The following is a 17,880-nucleotide window of genomic DNA, read 5'->3' as shown; positions in this document are numbered from 1 at the left end:
GCTCTAGGAAGAATCTTGGTGGTGCCAAACTTCTTCCATTTAAAAATGATGGAGGCCACTGTGTTCTTGGGGACCCTCAATGCTACAGAAATGTTTTGGTACACTGCTCCAGATCTGTGCCTCGACACAATCCTGTCTCGGAGTTCTACGGACAATTCCTTCAACCTCGTAACTTGGTTTTTGCTTTGACATGAACTGTCAACTGTGGGACCTTATATAGACAGGTGTGTGCCTCTCCAAATCATGTCCAATCAATTTAATCTAAATCAAGTTGTAGAAACATCTCAAGGATGATCAATAGAAACAGGAAGCACCTGAGCTCAATTTCGAGTCTCATTGCAAAGGGTCTGAATACTTATATAAATAAGGTATTCTTTTTTTTATTTGCAAAAATTGTATCATTTGTCATTGTGGTGTATTTTGTGTAGACTGATGAGAGGAAAAATGTATTTAAAACAATTTTAGAGTAAGGCTGTAACGTATCAATATGTGGAAAAAGTCCAGCGGTCTGAATACTTTCCAAATGCACTATGTTATTCTGTTTTAATGTTACTCCTGAATCACTGTGATTAATATAATAGCTTTTCTTGAGTGTATTTTTAACAAAGCTGAGATTTACTTTGAAGTTTAAAGTGTAGGAATATGGGGAAATCAATTTTTGACACAGACATGGTGGCGTAGCAGGAATATTGGAATGCCGTGAACCAAGAGGTTATGACTTCAAATCGCAGGTACAACTGTTGCTGACAGGTGTATAAAATCAAGCACACCGCCATGCAATCTCCATAGGACAACATTAGCAGTAGAATGGCCTTACTGAAGAGTGACTTTAAACGTGGCACCGTCATAGGATGCCACCTTTTCAACAAGTCAGTTCGTCAAATGTCTGCCCTGATAGAGCTGCCCCGGTCAACTGTAAGGCATGTTATTGTGAAGTGAAAATGTTTAGGAGCAACAACAACTCAGCCACGAAGTGGTAAGCCACATAAGCTCACAGAATGGGATTGTTGAGTGCTTAAGGCACAAGGTAAAAATCGTATGTCCTTGTTTGCAACACTCACTCCCGAGTGAAGCAAAGTCAGCACACTAACTGTTCGACGGGCGCTTCATGAAATGAGTTTCCATGGCCGAGGAGCCGCACACAAGCCTAAGATGACCATGCGCGATGTCAGGCATTGGCTGGAGTGGTGTAAAGCTCTCCGCCATTGGACTCTGCAGCAGTGGAAACGTGTTCTCTGCAGTGATGAATCACGCTTCACTATCTGGTAGTCCGACGGACGAATCTGGGTTTGGCAGATGTGAGGAGAATGCTACCTGCCCCAATGCATAGTTCCAACTGTAAAGTTTGGTGAAGGAGGACTAATGGTCTGGGGCTGTTTTTCATGGTTTGGGCCATGTCCCTTAGTGACAGTGAAGGGAAATGTTACCGCTACAGCATACAATGACATTCTAGACGATTCTGTGCTTCCAACTTTGTGGCAACAGTTTGGGGAAGGCCCTTTCCTGTTTCAGCATGACAAGGCCCCCGTGCACAAAGTCGCCATTCCAATTTCATGGTTTGTTGAGATCGGTGTGGAAGAACTTGACTGGCCTGCACAGTGCCCTGACCTCAACCCCATCGAACAACTTTGACATGAATTGGAGTGCCGACTGCAAGCCAGATCTAATTGCCCATTATCAGTGCCCAACCTCACTAATGGTTTTGTGGCTAACTGGAAGCAAGTCCCCGCAGCAATGTTCAAACATCTAGTGGAAAGCCTTCCCAGAAGAGTGGAGGCTGTTATAGCAGCAAAGGGTGGACCAACTCCATATTAATGCCCATGATTTTGGAATGAGATGTTTGATCGAGCAGGTGTCCACATACTTTTGGTAATTTAGTGTATGTCATAGTGTGTCAAATATGTCAATTGTAAACCCTATAATTGTAGGAGGTGTCGGGGGACATCCAAAATACAAATTTTTGTTTGCAGGGCATCACCTGTGAAATCTCATGTGAAATATCATCACGTGAGAAGTGTTCTAAAAACCACATGGTTTCACATGATTTCAAATGATTGCAAAACTTGTAGAAATTTAACATGAGAAATCATGTGTTTCTTTCTGTAAGGGAAGACACACAGAGAGTAAGGAGAAAGGAGACAGACACTAGCTGGTAAAAACCTGTTAAGACTGTCTGTATATACAACACTGTTTGTGTGCGTGTACGTGCGTGTGCATACACATGTGTGTATGCCTCCTGTGAGCTGGGCAGCCGCGACCACCCTTAGTGGGTGAAATAGATGTGCCAGTCCACAGCACGCTACAGAGCACGGGACCCACTGAGTACACTACCCTGCGCTACCCTGCACTACCCTGCGCTACCCTGCACTACCCTGCACTTTCCTGCACTATCCTGCGCTACACTACCCTGCCGCTCACACACATCTCCAAAATAAACAATAGAAACATAGCAATATTACAACAATATATAACGGCTAAATAACTGCTATCTAAACAGCAGAAACTGACATCATCATAAGCCTCCACAGTTAACCAATGCTCAGATCAAAGATCTATTGTTTTCTGCAACACTCTCCATTCCATCTCCTCTCCTTTTCCCAATTCTCTCCTTCCCCCTCTCTCCATGCCTCCCCTCTTATTCTCTCCCTCTTTCTCCCTCGCTCCCACACAGGCAGTGGATCTGTTGCTATAGAGAACAGGGAATGGATCGGGTCTTACCTCGTAATGCTCTCTGGACTGGACGGACTTCAGCGAGCTGATCCAGTCCTCCATCTCTTTCCTGTTCTCCGCGCAGAGGATGAGCCTGCGGAATGGAGTGATCACCTGGATGGATAGATGGATGGGTGGATAGAGAGATGGAGAGACAAGGATGATGAGTGTACACACAGAGAGAGAGTCCTCTGCCTAGCCTCTGAGCCGGCGGGAGATCCGCTCTCCGTCTTTAAGAGGGGAGTGAGGACAAGCCCCCTCCCTCGCTTTCTCTCCCTTTTTTCTCTTAGGCGCTCACGATCTGCCTCGCTCTCGTTCTTTTTCCCCGCAACATTTCCTTGCGCTAGCTTGCCCTGTCTCTCTCTCTTTCTAAGCCCCCTCAAACATGTCCTCACCCTTTCCCTTATCACTTATCCCCCCTCCCCTCTCTCTCTCTCTCTCTCTCTCTCTCTCTCTGTCTGCCCGCTCACACTCCCTCATGTTTTGAGTCTGAGGTGAGGTGACAGGCGGAGTGCCTTGGTAAAGGCCGAGAGCCCATAGCCCCCCTCCTCCTCCTCTCTTTCCCTCTCTCTCCAGGCTGAGGGAGGGAGGGAGAGGCTCCCAGTAGACAGACAGACAGACATTACAGATACAACCCTTTCAACATTCATCACTTATTCATCACTCGGTCTTATCTTCTATCGCTTCTCTATCTCTCCCTCCTCTCTTCTTTTCTTCTCTTCTTTTCTCCCTCTGCCTTATTTCTTTCTCTACTCTCTCTGTCTTCTCTATTTCCTCTCTTCTATCCCTAACCATTTTCTCTCCTCTCTCTATCCCCCTCTTCCTCTCGCTGTTGTCCTCTTAGGTAGCGATAGAGGGGGTGTTAACACGGCTGACAAGGATTCAGTGCTGGGAGACTCGAGGCAGGAGGTCCACACAGCAACACGCAGCAACACACACAAACACCTTCTAATAAAGACGACCATAACACACACGCACACACAAACACTGCAACCAAAAACCTTCAACACAAAAAAAGTGCCACACAACACACTGAAACGCCTTCTAACAAAGCGCACACATGCATACACCCACAAGTGCACGCATACACCAATTTAGATCTATTTGTATATTTTCACCTGATAATTACCCAGTCTCTGTCACAGTGCCCACCCACACTCATCCCTCCCTCCCTGTGCTATCCATCCCTCCCTCCCTGCATCTCAGCAGCTGTGTCCAGGTCTGTCTGCCCTGTGGACCAGCAGCATCTGAGCTCTGAGCCCATTACCAGGAGTGGAAACATAGCCGTTAGCTCACACACAGCAGCCACCCATCACTGTTTGTGTGTGTGTGTGTGCGCGCATGTGTCCGTGTGGCATACAACACACCTCTTGTGTGTCTGAGGCAGATATACTTAAAACGTTTGAACAAAGACACCCCCCCCACACACACACACACACAATTGTACCAGTGCAGTATTTTCTGCAAGAAATCTACAGTAACACATTCATGTGCTACAGTAACTATAATGCATGGTGACATGTAAAAGAATAAGACTGATACCGTTTGTCAGCCATATTGTCTTCTCCATTAGGAGACATGGACAGTTACAGCTTCACGGGTTCCATGCAGATCCAACCTCTTTTCCCCTGCGATGTGACTGTTGCCGCTGTGCGTTGTAATGGTGTTGTTGTGGATGAATGAATCATGTCGGGATAAAAGAACGGATGTGTCCACAGACAGACAAACAGCTCCACACGGCGGCCCTCTGTCTGTCTGACGGATAAAAGAAACACCTGTGCACGTCACACACTAACCTCACTGACCCCTCTGTGTTCGTTGCGGTGTGTGTGTGGGTGTGTGTGTGTTTGCGTGTGTGTCTTGTTAGATGTAGCTGGCTAATTAGACCAAGCAGAACAAGTGGCAAGCCTTCCCGCCTTTGGGACAACGCCTCCCGTTGTTAGAGTGGAGACAAGACCATCTCGTCATTATATACGGTATCTCTGGTAACAACTAGAGGTGAACTAATCTGCAGATTTTTTCTGGTGGGTTTTTTGTTGCATGCATGTTTGCTTTAACACGCGGGTGCATGTTATCTCCCTTTCGTTGCACTTTAAGAAATCCGGTGGTAATGTGTAGCACTGCGCTACGTTCTGCCTGTTCGCTGCAATCGACCCCTTCTTTCTCTAGGATTAGAGTGACCTGATGCTGCAGGGTTACATAGAGAGAGAGTGTGTTTATGTGTGTGCGCGCGTGTGTGTGTGCTTGTAGGGGATGAATGATGGTTGCCTAGGGAAACTGGAGTGTGTTTCTATAAATAGCACTGGAAACTCTTGAGGGAGAGAAGTTCCCTGATCAGCCACCTCAGACTTAGGTCAAAGGGCAGATGAGGAGTGTTGAGGTGTGTGTGTGTGTGTGTGTGTGTGTGTGTGTGTGTGTGTGTGTGTGTGTGTGTGTGTTTTATAATCATATCAATTAATTATCCATAATCAATCATTTTTCACCTTCTAGAGCAGACTCTTCAAAACCCCACAGTCATCTCGAATCACGAGGATCCCACTATGAGTCTACAGCTACCCGTTATCGAGAAAATCACATCAAGATTGGGTTCTCATTGCTTGAACACATTAACAAGAGTCATACAGTAGCTAACCTAACATTCAGCTTCTATAATGGGCTGGAATACAAGGGTATCATCTATCTAAATGAGGGTTCAATTGCCTGGAGTTGAGATCACAGCATTAGAGCCATCAAGATTTGATCATCTAAATTGAATAGCAAGGCATTACAATGTTCTATTCACTAACATGCAGAGAAAAATTACCACTTGCAGAAAGGTACATGACAGGACCAGACTCACACACACACACACAGACTCACACACACATACAGACTCACACACACACACAGACTCACACACACACACAGACTCACACACACACACACACACGCAGACACATACAGACTCACACACACATACAGACTCACACACACACACAGACTCACACACACACACAGACTCACACACACACACACACACACAGACTCACACACACACACAGACTCACACACACACACAGACTCACACACACATACAGACTCACACACACATACAGACTCACACACACACACAGACTCACACACACACACAGACTCACACACACACACACACACACAGACTCACACACACACACAGACTCACACACACACAGACTCACACACACACACAGACTCACACACACACACACGCAGACTCACACACACATACAGACTCACACACACACACAGACTCACACACACACACACACACACACGCAGACTCACACACACACAGACTCACACACACACACACACACACACACACACACACACACACACACACGCAGACTCACACACACACAGACTCACACACACACACACTCAGACTCACACACATACAGACTCACACACACACGGGCAGACTCACACACACACAGACTCACACACCCGCAGACTCACACACATGCAGACTCACACACATGCAGACTCACACACACGCAGACTCACACACACGCAGACTCACACACATGCAGACTCACACACATGCAGACTCACACACACGAGCAGACTCACACACACGCAGACTCACACACACGCAGACTCACACACACAGACTCACACACACACAGACTCACACACACACACACGCAGACTCACACACACACACACGAGCAGACTCACACACACGCAGACTCACACACACGCAGACTCACACACACAGACTCACACACACACAGACTCACACACACACACATACAGACTCACACACACACACAGACTCACACACACACACACACACACACGCAGACTCACACACACACAGACTCACACACACACACACACACACACACACACACACGCAGACTCACACACACACAGACTCACACACACACACACTCAGACTCACACACATACAGACTCACACACACACGGGCAGACTCACACACACACAGACTCACACACCCGCAGACTCACACACATGCAGACTCACACACATGCAGACTCACACACACGCAGACTCACACACACACACAGACTCACACACATGCAGACTCAAACACACGCAGACTTACACACACGCAGACTCACACACATGCAGACTCACACACATGCAGACTCACACACATGCAGACTCACACACACAAGCAGACTCACACACACGAGCAGACTCACACACATGCAGACTTACACACACGCAGACTCACACACATGCAGACTCACACACATGCAGACTCACACACATGCAGACTCACACACACAAGCAGACTCACACACACGAGCAGACTCACACACACGCAGGCTCACACACACGCAGACTCACTCACACGCAGACTCACACACACGCAGACTCACACACACGAGCAGACTCACACACACGAGCAGACTCACACACACGCAGACTCACACACACGCAGACTCACACACACACGCAGATTCACACACACGCAGACTCACACACACGCAGACTCACACACACGCAGACTCACACACACGCAGACTCACACACACGCAGACTCACACACACGCAGACTCACACACACGCAGACTCACACACATGCAGACTCACACACATGCAGACTCACACACATGCAGACTCACACACACGCAGACTCACACACACGCAGACTCACACACATGCAGACACACACACGCGCAGACTCACACACACGCAGACTCACACACACGCAGACACACACACACGCAGACTCACATGGTTACTGTACATGTGCAGACGTTTATTGATTCATGACTAATATATATTTTTTCATGAATAGAAACCTATTACTACATACAATCAACAATCTACATCAGCAGCAAACCCAATCAGAAAATTCAGAAAATACACAATATAGCCAATACACACAGTGTCTATTTCCACGCCACATAAAGGGTTAAAATCGCGGACATTAAAGCCTCGACGAAACAATAATCCTTTATCTGAGTCTAGTATCCTTGCAGAATCTGTAGCAAGCACCCTCATATGTACCGCAAGGTGCTTCCCCCAGATACAGTGCCTTGCGAAAGTATTCGGCCCCCTTGAACTTTGCGACCTTTTGCCACATTTCAGGCTTCAAACATAAAGATATGAAACTGTATTTTTTTGTGAAGAATCAACAACAAGTGGGACACAATCATGAAGTGGAACGACATTTATTGGATATTTCAAACTTTTTTAACAAATCAAAAAATGAAAAATTGGGCGTGCAAAATTATTCAGCCCCTTTACTTTCAGTGCAGCAAACTCTCTCCAGAAGTTCAGTGAGGATCTCTGAATGATCCAATGTTGACCTAAATGACTAATGATGATAAATACAATCCACCTGTGTGTAATCAAGTCTCCGTATAAATGCACCTGCACTGTGATAGTCTCAGAGGTCCGTTAAAAGCGCAGAGAGCATCATGAAGAACAAGGAACACACCAGGCAGGTCCGAGATACTGTTGTGAAGAAGTTTAAAGCCGGATTTGGATACAAAAATATTTCCCAAGCTTTAAACATCCCAAGGAGCACTGTGCAAGCGATAATATTGAAATGGAAGGAGTATCAGACCACTGCAAATCTACCAAGACCTGGCCGTCCCTCTAAACTTTCAGCTCATACAAGGAGAAGACTGATCAGAGATGCAGCCAAGAGGCCCATGATCACTCTGGATGAACTGCAGAGATCTACAGCTGAGGTGGGAGACTCTGTCCATAGGACAACAATCAGTCGTATATTGCACAAATCTGGCCTTTATGGAAGAGTGGCAAGAAGAAAGCCATTTCTTAAAGATATCCATAAAAAGTGTTGTTTAAAGTTTGCCACAAGCCACCTGGGAGACACACCAAACATGTGGAAGAAGGTGCTCTGGTCAGATGAAACCAAAATTGAACTTTTTGGCAACAATGTTTGGCGTAAAAGCAACACAGCTCATCACCCTAAACACACCATCCCCACTGTCAAATCATGGTTTGGGCCTGCTTTTCTTTAGCAGGGACAGGGAAGATGGTTAAAATTGATGGGAAGATGGATGGAGCCAAATACAGGACCATTCTGGAAGAAAACCTGATGGAGTCTGCAAAAGACCTGAGACTGGGACGGAGATTTGTCTTCCAACAAGACAATGATCCAAAACATAAAGCAAAATCTACAATGGAATGGTTCAAAAATAAACATATCCAGGTGTTAGAATGGCCAAGTCAAAGTCCAGACCTGAATCCAATCGAGAATCTGTGGAAAGAACTGAAAACTGCTGTTCACAAATGCTCTCCATCCAACCTCACTGAGCTCGAGCTGTTTTGCAAGGAGGAATGGGAAAAAATGTCAGTCTCTCGATGTGCAAAACTGATAGAGACATACCCCAAGCGACTTACAGCTGTAATCGCAGCAAAAGGTGGCGTTACAAAGTATTAACTTAAGGGGGCTGAATAATTTTGCACGCCCAATTTTTCCGTTTTTGATTTGTTAAAAAAGTTTGAAATATCCAATAAATGTCGTTCCACTTCATGATTGTGTCCCACTTGTTGTTGATTCTTCACAAAAATATACAGTTTTATATCTTTATGTTTGAAGCCTGAAATGTGGCAAAAGGTCGCAAAGTTCAATGGGGCCGAATACTTTCGCAAGGCACTGTACATCTCATCTCATATTCACAGCAGCCCGCCACACTACATACACACACACTACCCGCATACACACACACACGTACACACATACACTACCCGCATACACACACACACTACCCGCATACACACACATACACACACACTACCCGCATTCACACACATTAACATACACTACCCGCATACACACTACATACACACACATACACACACACTACCCGCATACACACACATACACACTACCCGCATACACACTACATACACACACACTACCTGCATACACACTACATACACACACACTACCCGCATACACACACACTACCCGCATACACACTACATAAACACACACTACCCGCATTCACACTACATACACACACACTACCCGCATACACACACTACATACACACACACTACCCGCATACACACACATACACACACACTACCCGCATACACACTACATACACACACACTACCCGCATACACACTACATACACACACACACTACCCGCATACACACTACACACACACACTACCCGCATACACAAACACATACACTACCCGCATACACAAACACATACACACACACTACCCGCATACACACACACTACCCGCATACACAAACACATACACACACACTACCCACATACACACACTACATACACACACACTATCCGCATACACACAGACATACACACACACTACCCACATACACACACTACATACACACACACTACCCGCATACACAAACACATACACAAACACTACCCGCATACACACACTACATACACACACACTACCCACATACACACACTACATACACACACACACTACCCGCATACACACAGACATACACACACACTACCTGCATACACACACATACACACAAGCGCACGCAAGCACCGCGTGCACACACACACACACCTCCAAATCGCTTCAACACATCTTAATTTCAGAAGACAATGCTGCCCCCACCACACACACACACACACAGAAAGAGAGAAGGACACAGACACGAAGGACATCAATAATACAAAGGCTAACATACAATCTTTTAGTGTTCTATCACGCCACGCACTGAACAGTCTCTGTCCCACTCCCTACATCACGCTGTCCCACTCCTTCTATCACGCTGTCCCACTCCCACTCCCTCTATCACGCTGTCCCACTCCCTCTATCACGCTGTCCCACTTCCTACATCACGCTGTCCCACTCCCTACATCACGCTGTCCCACTCCCTACATCACGCTGTCCCACACCCTACATCACGCTGTCCCACTCCCTACATCACGCTGTCCCACTCCCTACATCACGCTGTCCCACTCCCTCTATCACGCTGTCCCACTCCCTACATCACGCTGTCCCACTCCCTACATCACGCTGTCCCACTCCCTCTATCACGCTGTCCCACTCCCTCTATCACGCTGTCCCACTCCCTCTATCACGCTGTCCCACTCCCTACATCACGCTGTCCCACTCCCTACATCACGCTGTCCCACTCCCTCTATCACGCTGTCCCACTCCCTCTATCACGCTGTCCCACTCCCTACATCACGCTGTCCCACTCCCTACATCACGCTGTCCCACTCCCTCTATCACGCTGTCCCACTCCCTCTATCACGCTGTCCCACTCCCTCTATCACGCTGTCCCACTCCCTCTATCACGCTGTCCCACTCCCTACATCACGCTGTCCCACTCCCTCTATCACGCTGTCCCACTCCCTCTATCACGCTGTCCCACTCCCTCTATCACGCTGTCCCACTCCCTACATCACGCTGTCCCACTCCCTACATCACGCTGTCCCACTCCCTCTATCACGCTGTCCCACTCCCTACATCTCGCTGTCCCACTCCCTCTATCACGCTGTCCCACTCCCTCTATCACGCTGTCCCACTCCCTATATCACGCTGTCCCACTCCCTACATCACGCTGTCCCACTCCCTACATCACGCTGTCCCACTCCCTCTATCACGCTGTCCCACTCCCTACATCACGCTGTCCCACTCCCTACATCACGCTGTCCCACTCCCTACATCACGCTGTCCCACTCCCTACATCACGCTGTCCCACTCCCTACATCACGCTGTCCCACTCCCTACATCACGCTGTCCCACTCCCTACATCACGCTGTCTCACTCCCTCTATCACGCTGTCCCACTCCCTCTATCACGCTGTCCCACTCCCTCTATCACGCTGTCCCACTCCCTACATCACGCTGTCCCACTCCCTACATCACGCTGTCCCACTCCCTACATCACGCTGTCCCACTCCCTCTATCACGCTGTCCCACTCCCTCTATCACGCTGTCCCACTCCCTCTATCACGCTGTCCCACTCCCTCTATCACACTGTCCCACTCCCTCTATCACGCTGTCCCACTCCCTCTAGCACGCTGTCCCACTCCCTACATCACGCTGTCCCACTCCCTACATCACGCTGTCCCACTCCCTCTATCACGCTGTCCCACTCCCTACATCACGCTGTCCCACTCCCTCTATCACGCTGTCCCACTCCCTACATCACGCTGTCCCACTCCCTCTATCACGCTGTCCCACTCCCTACATCACGCTGTCCCACTCCCTACATCACGCTGTCCCACTCCCTCTATCACGCTGTCCCACTCCCTCTATCACGCTGTCCCACTCCCTCTATCCCGCTGTCCCACTCCCTACATCACGCTGTCCCACTCCCTCTATCACGCTGTCCCACTCCCTCTATCACGCTGTCCCACTCCCTCTATCACCCTGTCCCACTCCCTCTATCACGCTGTCCCATCCCCTATATCATGCTGTCCCATCCCCAGCACAAACCAACCTGCACAGACCACAACAGCATCTTTCAACTCACAGACACACAGACAGACAGACAGACAGAGACATAGAGACAGACAGAGAGATGAACTGCAGTATTCATTAACACTAACTGTGTCTGAAAGCCATCCTGCAATGCACTTACCCCCACTCTCACTCTCTCTCTTTCTCTCTCTGAAGGAGAGTGTGTGCGGTCGTGCTGAATGGTGAAGCCTGGTCTCCCCCTCTCGGTGTGTGTGTGTGTGTATGTGTGTGTGCGTGTGTGTCTCCCTCACTGCAGCAGATCCTCAGCCGCTTGAGGAACAAACAGAGCACTACACACGCACACTGTCACATGGAGCAGCAGCACTCTCTCTCACTCTCTCGCACCCACACACACAACCACACACACCCACAACAGAGGTGAAGAGCCCTTCTATAATAAATGCACCCCAGGGGTTCAGCATTGCACATTCCCCAAAGGGGAAGAGAGCAGAGAATACCCTGTCGCAAAACACATCCCTAAATAACCTGACCCAAAACGCACCCCTAAATAACCTAACTCAAAACACATCCCTAAATAACCTGACCCAAAACGCACCCCTAAATAACCTAACTCAAAACACATCCCTAAATAACCTGACCCAAAACACATCCCTAAATAACCTGACCCAAAACGCACCCCTGAATAATCTAACTCAAAATAACCTAACATCCCTAAATAGTGACCACCCCCCACCCCCAAATAACCTGACCCAAACACACCCCTGAATAACCGGACCCCAAACACATCTCTGAAGAGTGACCAACCCCCCCGAACAGTCTGATCCAAAACACACCCCTGAATAACCTAACCCAAAACACATCCCTGTGTTTAAAGGTCTGCACATGTAAATGGACTGGAGATAGTGGAATGTGTTGAGTTCCAGAACAAAAACTTCTGTGCTATTAAATCTCTCTTCCTTTCTCACTCTCTTTCCCTCCCTTTTCATTTCGCTCTTTCTCTCTGTCCCTTGTTTTTCCCATCTCTGCTGTCCCCATCTCTCCTTCCTTCCTTCCCTCCCGCTTACTTTATCTCTCCATCCATCCCCCTGTCCTTTGCAGCTTTCTTTCACTCTCTCACCCTCCCTCTCTTTCCATCCCTTTCTCCCCTCCCAATCCCTCTCTCTGATGTGGTTAGTCTCTACAGTCATTCTGAGGGTTGTGCTGATCTCTCTATAAGCTGCACCCCACTCCAGTGACTCATAGCAAACATTAGATAGCATGTGCATTCCCCTGCACTGCACGTGCCCAACACACACACACACACACACACACAAGTGTTCATGCAGGCAGACACGCAAACTCACACACATACACACAAATATACAAGCTTGCAAGCGGGTAGCTAACTAAACTCAATTCCATGGCGAAGGAAGTTTCTGATGAGCTCCACCAACAAAGTGGAGCAGAAACCAGGCTTTGTGAAATTCAGCGCCAACTACAATGATTATCCCAGGGTCAATACTTTAAAAAAATTCTATTATGAAACGCTTATCTTCTTTGTTTGCTGAAATCCATACTTTTGTCAAAAACAACTACCAACCGACCGTTTCCTCGTCCTTTGTTGCTCTAAGATGGCTCTAAAATGTACGTTACCCTACGTAATCGGAGATTGAATTGACACAGTTACCATTTTATAGCAACAGAAACCAGGAAACAGTCGCGGTGGTATTTGACAAACGTTTTATTAAAAAGTATGGATTTCAGCAAACAAAGAAAGGCACGCAACTACAGAGGACAAACATAGGTACACGGTAAGTGTTGAACAATTGACATTTTTAGAAGTATCAACCCTGGGCGAATCGATGGAGTCGGAGCTCGTCACTGCTTGACCACTTGGGGAAGATCTTCAAAAATGTGTTTCGTTATGGGGTCAAGTAAGCTCGGCTAGCAAGCGAGCAGACACGCAAACACACACACACCAATATGCCGGCAGTCAAGTCATCCCAACCATGCTCAGCGGAGCGCTAAAGGCGATACTAAAAATAGCTCTGTGTTCTCCTCTGAACTCTCTCTCTTACTCCTCTTCTGACTCTCTCTTCCTTCTCCTTTCTATTTATAGCAACGCCAGGGGAGAGGGCGGACATTTATAGAAAGACATGCCCCCACTCACTCCTTTGAGCTTGTGCACACGTGTGTGTGTGTGTGTGTCTGTGTGTGTGTGTGTGTGTGTGTGTGTGTGTGTGTGTGTGTGTGTGTGTGTGTGTGTGTGTGTGTGTGTGTGTGTGTGTGTGTGTGTGTGTGTGTGAGTGTGAGAGAACGTTAATAGAAAAACAAGAACACACTCACTGTTCCCTGTCAGTTTGCATCCCAGTTGACAAGATGTTTGCTTACATTTCTCTCTCTCTCTCTCACACCCTACACACACACACACACACACACACACACACACACACACACACACACACACACACACACACACACACACACACACACACACACACACACCACATTGAAGCAATCATCATCAACATAAGACTTTGGTGGCCTTAGCATAGCACATTGATCTGCAGCACAACCTAATATCGGCACACGCGCACACACACATGCGCACGCGCGCACACACACACACACTGCTGCTACTATTATTATAATATTTATCCTGCTGCCTAGTCACTTTTACCCCTGCCTACATGGACCTACCTACTACCACCGCATCACTGCACATTGATATGATATTGGCAGTGACTTTGAATGTAGCGAACATTCTCATTTTTTTTACACCTGTTGTATCCTGTACATGCAACAAATTAACAAAAGTTTGATTTGATTTTGTGTGTGTGTGTGTGTGTGTGCACGCGTGCATGCGTACAGTCATGTAGAATCTCACCGTGAAGCTGTTGTTAACATTCTTAGTGCTGGACTCAGCCACACTGGCATCAGATAGGTCCACCTCGTCAAATATCAAAGACTGTAGGAGAGGAGAAAGAGGAGAGGAGAGAGGAAGAAGATGAGGAAGAGGCGAGAGGAGAAGAGAGGAGAGGAAGAAGAGGAGAGGAAATGAGAAAGGAGAGGAGGAAGAAGAGAGAGGAGAAGAGAGGATAGGTGGAAGAAGAGAAGAGAGAGGAAATGTATAGAGAAGAGAGGAGGAAGACCAAACAGATCAACAGATTGAGTATGATAAAACACACAAAATGCTAATACACAAAACATCTCTTATTTTAACCCTTCACTACTATGAAGGCAGATCTATGGGAGCCTTATCTTAAATATTGACTTCAGGGCTGGGGTCAATCTTAACTGACCTAGACCAAAAAAGAAAAGCCATTTTGAAATCACAATGGGACAAAAACAGACTTGAGAGCTGTGCACACAACTTCAATATTTCCCTATAGATCATAACGCATGATTTACATAAATCTGAGTTCAAATGAAAAGCACTTAAACATCCGATGTTTAGATTCAATCCCTAATGAATAGATATTCAACTGACCACAACCCTGAATCTTAGGCTGTGTTTACACAGGCAGCCCAATTCTAATATTTTGGCGATAATTGGGCAACAGATCAGAACTGGGAGGACATCATGCAGTATCATATACTTACTCTGTATGAAGAGCTATAAGCGTTATACATGATCATATGTTCTATCAGGGCTAGGTGACTTTCCTACTAGGTGTGCAGGGTTTTTGCACAAGCCCTGCTTTAACACCTCTGGTTCAGCTAATCAGCTGCTCATCAGGAACTTGATAAGTTTTATCTGGGGTGTTGGCCCAGGGCCTGATCGAAAGCTTGCACACCCAGTACAGCAGTCCAGGAAGAAGGCCACTCCTGTGTTATATGAACTGCTATAAGCATTATGCATTATTCTATATGAGGAGCTATAATGAGCCTTATGTCTATTGCAATAGTGATAAGAAGCAGGCCAAAGCGACATGCTAATGATGACCTCGATGAATTCAACGTAGGCCAACTAACTATAGACCTGATGGCGTAGATCGACCTCTGGCACAGACTCAAACACACGGCTACTACTGAGTGAGACACACACACACACACGATGAATGAGAGCAGATTATCCCAAGTCAATGTTGGAACAGCCCCATTCAGTCAGTCAGCAGAGAGCAGACGAGCCAGGACCTTCTAATAGGAACATGATATCCAAACACACAACCTGCCGGATGATGACATCACTACTGCCTGCCCTGCCGCTGAGCTCTTAAAGGGCTGGAGGCCAACTACAGTGCAGCTGCCGCTGTTATAGTAGAGGAATGCCCCTAGTGTGTGTGTGTGTGTGTGTGTGTGTGTGTGTGTGTGTGTGTGTGTGTGTGTGTGTGTGTGTGTGTGTGTGTGTGTGTGTGTGTGTGTGTGTGTGTGTGTGTGTGTGTGTGTGTGTGTGTGTGTGTGTGTGTGTGTTTGTCCTTAAAGGCTGCAGCTGTCAGAGAAATGCCCTGTTTATGACACTCTCCAGGGATGGTTTAAGAGCAGGATGGGGACACTAGCCAGAGTATGTGTGTGTGTGGGTGGTGGGGGTCTGAGAGCTTGTGTGTGGCATGCCAACATAAACATTTCCCCCTCTTCAAGCACTCTTGGCTGTCATGACATGGCTGGTATCACGTGTATGTGTGTGAGTCTGTCTGTGAGGTCTCAGCAATGACAAACACACACACATGCATGCACACTCAAGCACACACACACACACACACACACACACACACACACACACAAACACACACACACACACACACAATCCTTATGAACTAACACACAGCAGGATCATTCACTATCGAGCCATGTGACAACTGTCAGTGGACATTCATTACTCAGAGACGGTGTAGACTAAGGCCCTGTTCAAATACTTAGAAACCCGTCTTTCCTCCCCCTTTAATCTAGTCATGAGTCTGTATGTGATTGGATAAGCTAAACATTTTCAACCAATCCAATGACTTCAAGAAAAAGAAGTAAGGAAGGTTGGATTTCGGACGTATTGGAACAGGGTCTAGGTAAAGGTGAGTATGGATGTTGAATGTTTCTCTCACTCTTTGGCCTCCTCGTGAAAGCTGTTTGTAGCAATGGCGTGACATTAACACATTCTGACTCCTAGTCCCAATTTAATCCCTAAACTTTAGGACTGAACCCCCAAGACAGAGAGAAGAGGGTAGAGTGGAGAGTCAACTCAGGCCAAAACACTGTCCATTAGCTAGCAAGCTAGTTGTTCCATATAGAAAGTTCTAGGCGTATAGAAAGAGATGCTTGTCAAGGTAGTCTCTGTGGTTGCATTGTGATGATGAAACAAAGCACCTGGCTGCACAGTGCCCTCTAGCAGGCCGGCAGACAGAGGGCCAGACATGTAGAGGACGGATAGGGCAGAGTGGAGGTGGTCTGGACAGCGGAAGAGAGGTGTGTTTCTCCCACAAGACAGGAGCAAAACTCCTAACTTGCATCTCAATGACCTCAGATGGCTTCCTCTCCTGCTCTAATCTCCTGGGTCATGATCGTTGGGCACCAAACAGAAGAAAACGAACAGAACCAGGGAACGGCTACCTGGACTTGTCCAGTAAGAAACTGCGTACCCCTAATAATTACCACCCTGATCTACAACAGTCCTGGTCCTGGAATGGGAATCAGATTGTAGTGCTGCGCTTGAAAAAAAGCCTGCACACCTGACTGCAGCTTCCCAGGACCAGGGTCCTGACCAATACTCATCTACTGTCCCATTGAGAAAGAGCAGTCCTTAGGAAGAAACTAGAGGAGAGAGAAGAGAGGAGAGGAGATAGCAGAGGA

At 47.3% G+C, this 17,880-nt stretch overlaps 1 protein-coding gene across 8 annotated transcripts in view; it reads right to left on the bottom strand.

Annotated features, from left to right (window-relative positions):
• Positions 1-17,880, bottom strand: part of dgkh (diacylglycerol kinase, eta) — an 81,325-nt gene that overhangs the window by 39,679 nt on the left and 23,766 nt on the right. For 5 of the 8 annotated variants that reach the window (XM_036958716.1, XM_036958718.1, XM_036958713.1 and 2 more), the window contains 2 exons: positions 14,987-15,067; positions 2,719-2,823 (listed from right to left, as the gene is read on the bottom strand). In XM_036958716.1, the coding sequence (XP_036814611.1) occupies positions 2,719-2,823; positions 14,987-15,067 (186 nt within the window). Of the gene's footprint in view, positions 1-2,718; positions 3,087-14,986; positions 15,068-17,880 lie in introns of those variants that run through there. The other 3 variants (XM_036958720.1, XM_036958717.1, XM_036958721.1) reach the window with 3 other exon arrangements.

This window comes from Oncorhynchus mykiss, chromosome 22 (assembly GCF_013265735.2).
Source record: "Oncorhynchus mykiss isolate Arlee chromosome 22, USDA_OmykA_1.1, whole genome shotgun sequence".
In the NCBI taxonomy this organism is placed as follows: domain Eukaryota; kingdom Metazoa; phylum Chordata; class Actinopteri; order Salmoniformes; family Salmonidae; genus Oncorhynchus; species Oncorhynchus mykiss.
Note: the sequence above shows the minus strand (reverse complement) of the source record. Positions and strands in the feature narration are given on the sequence as shown.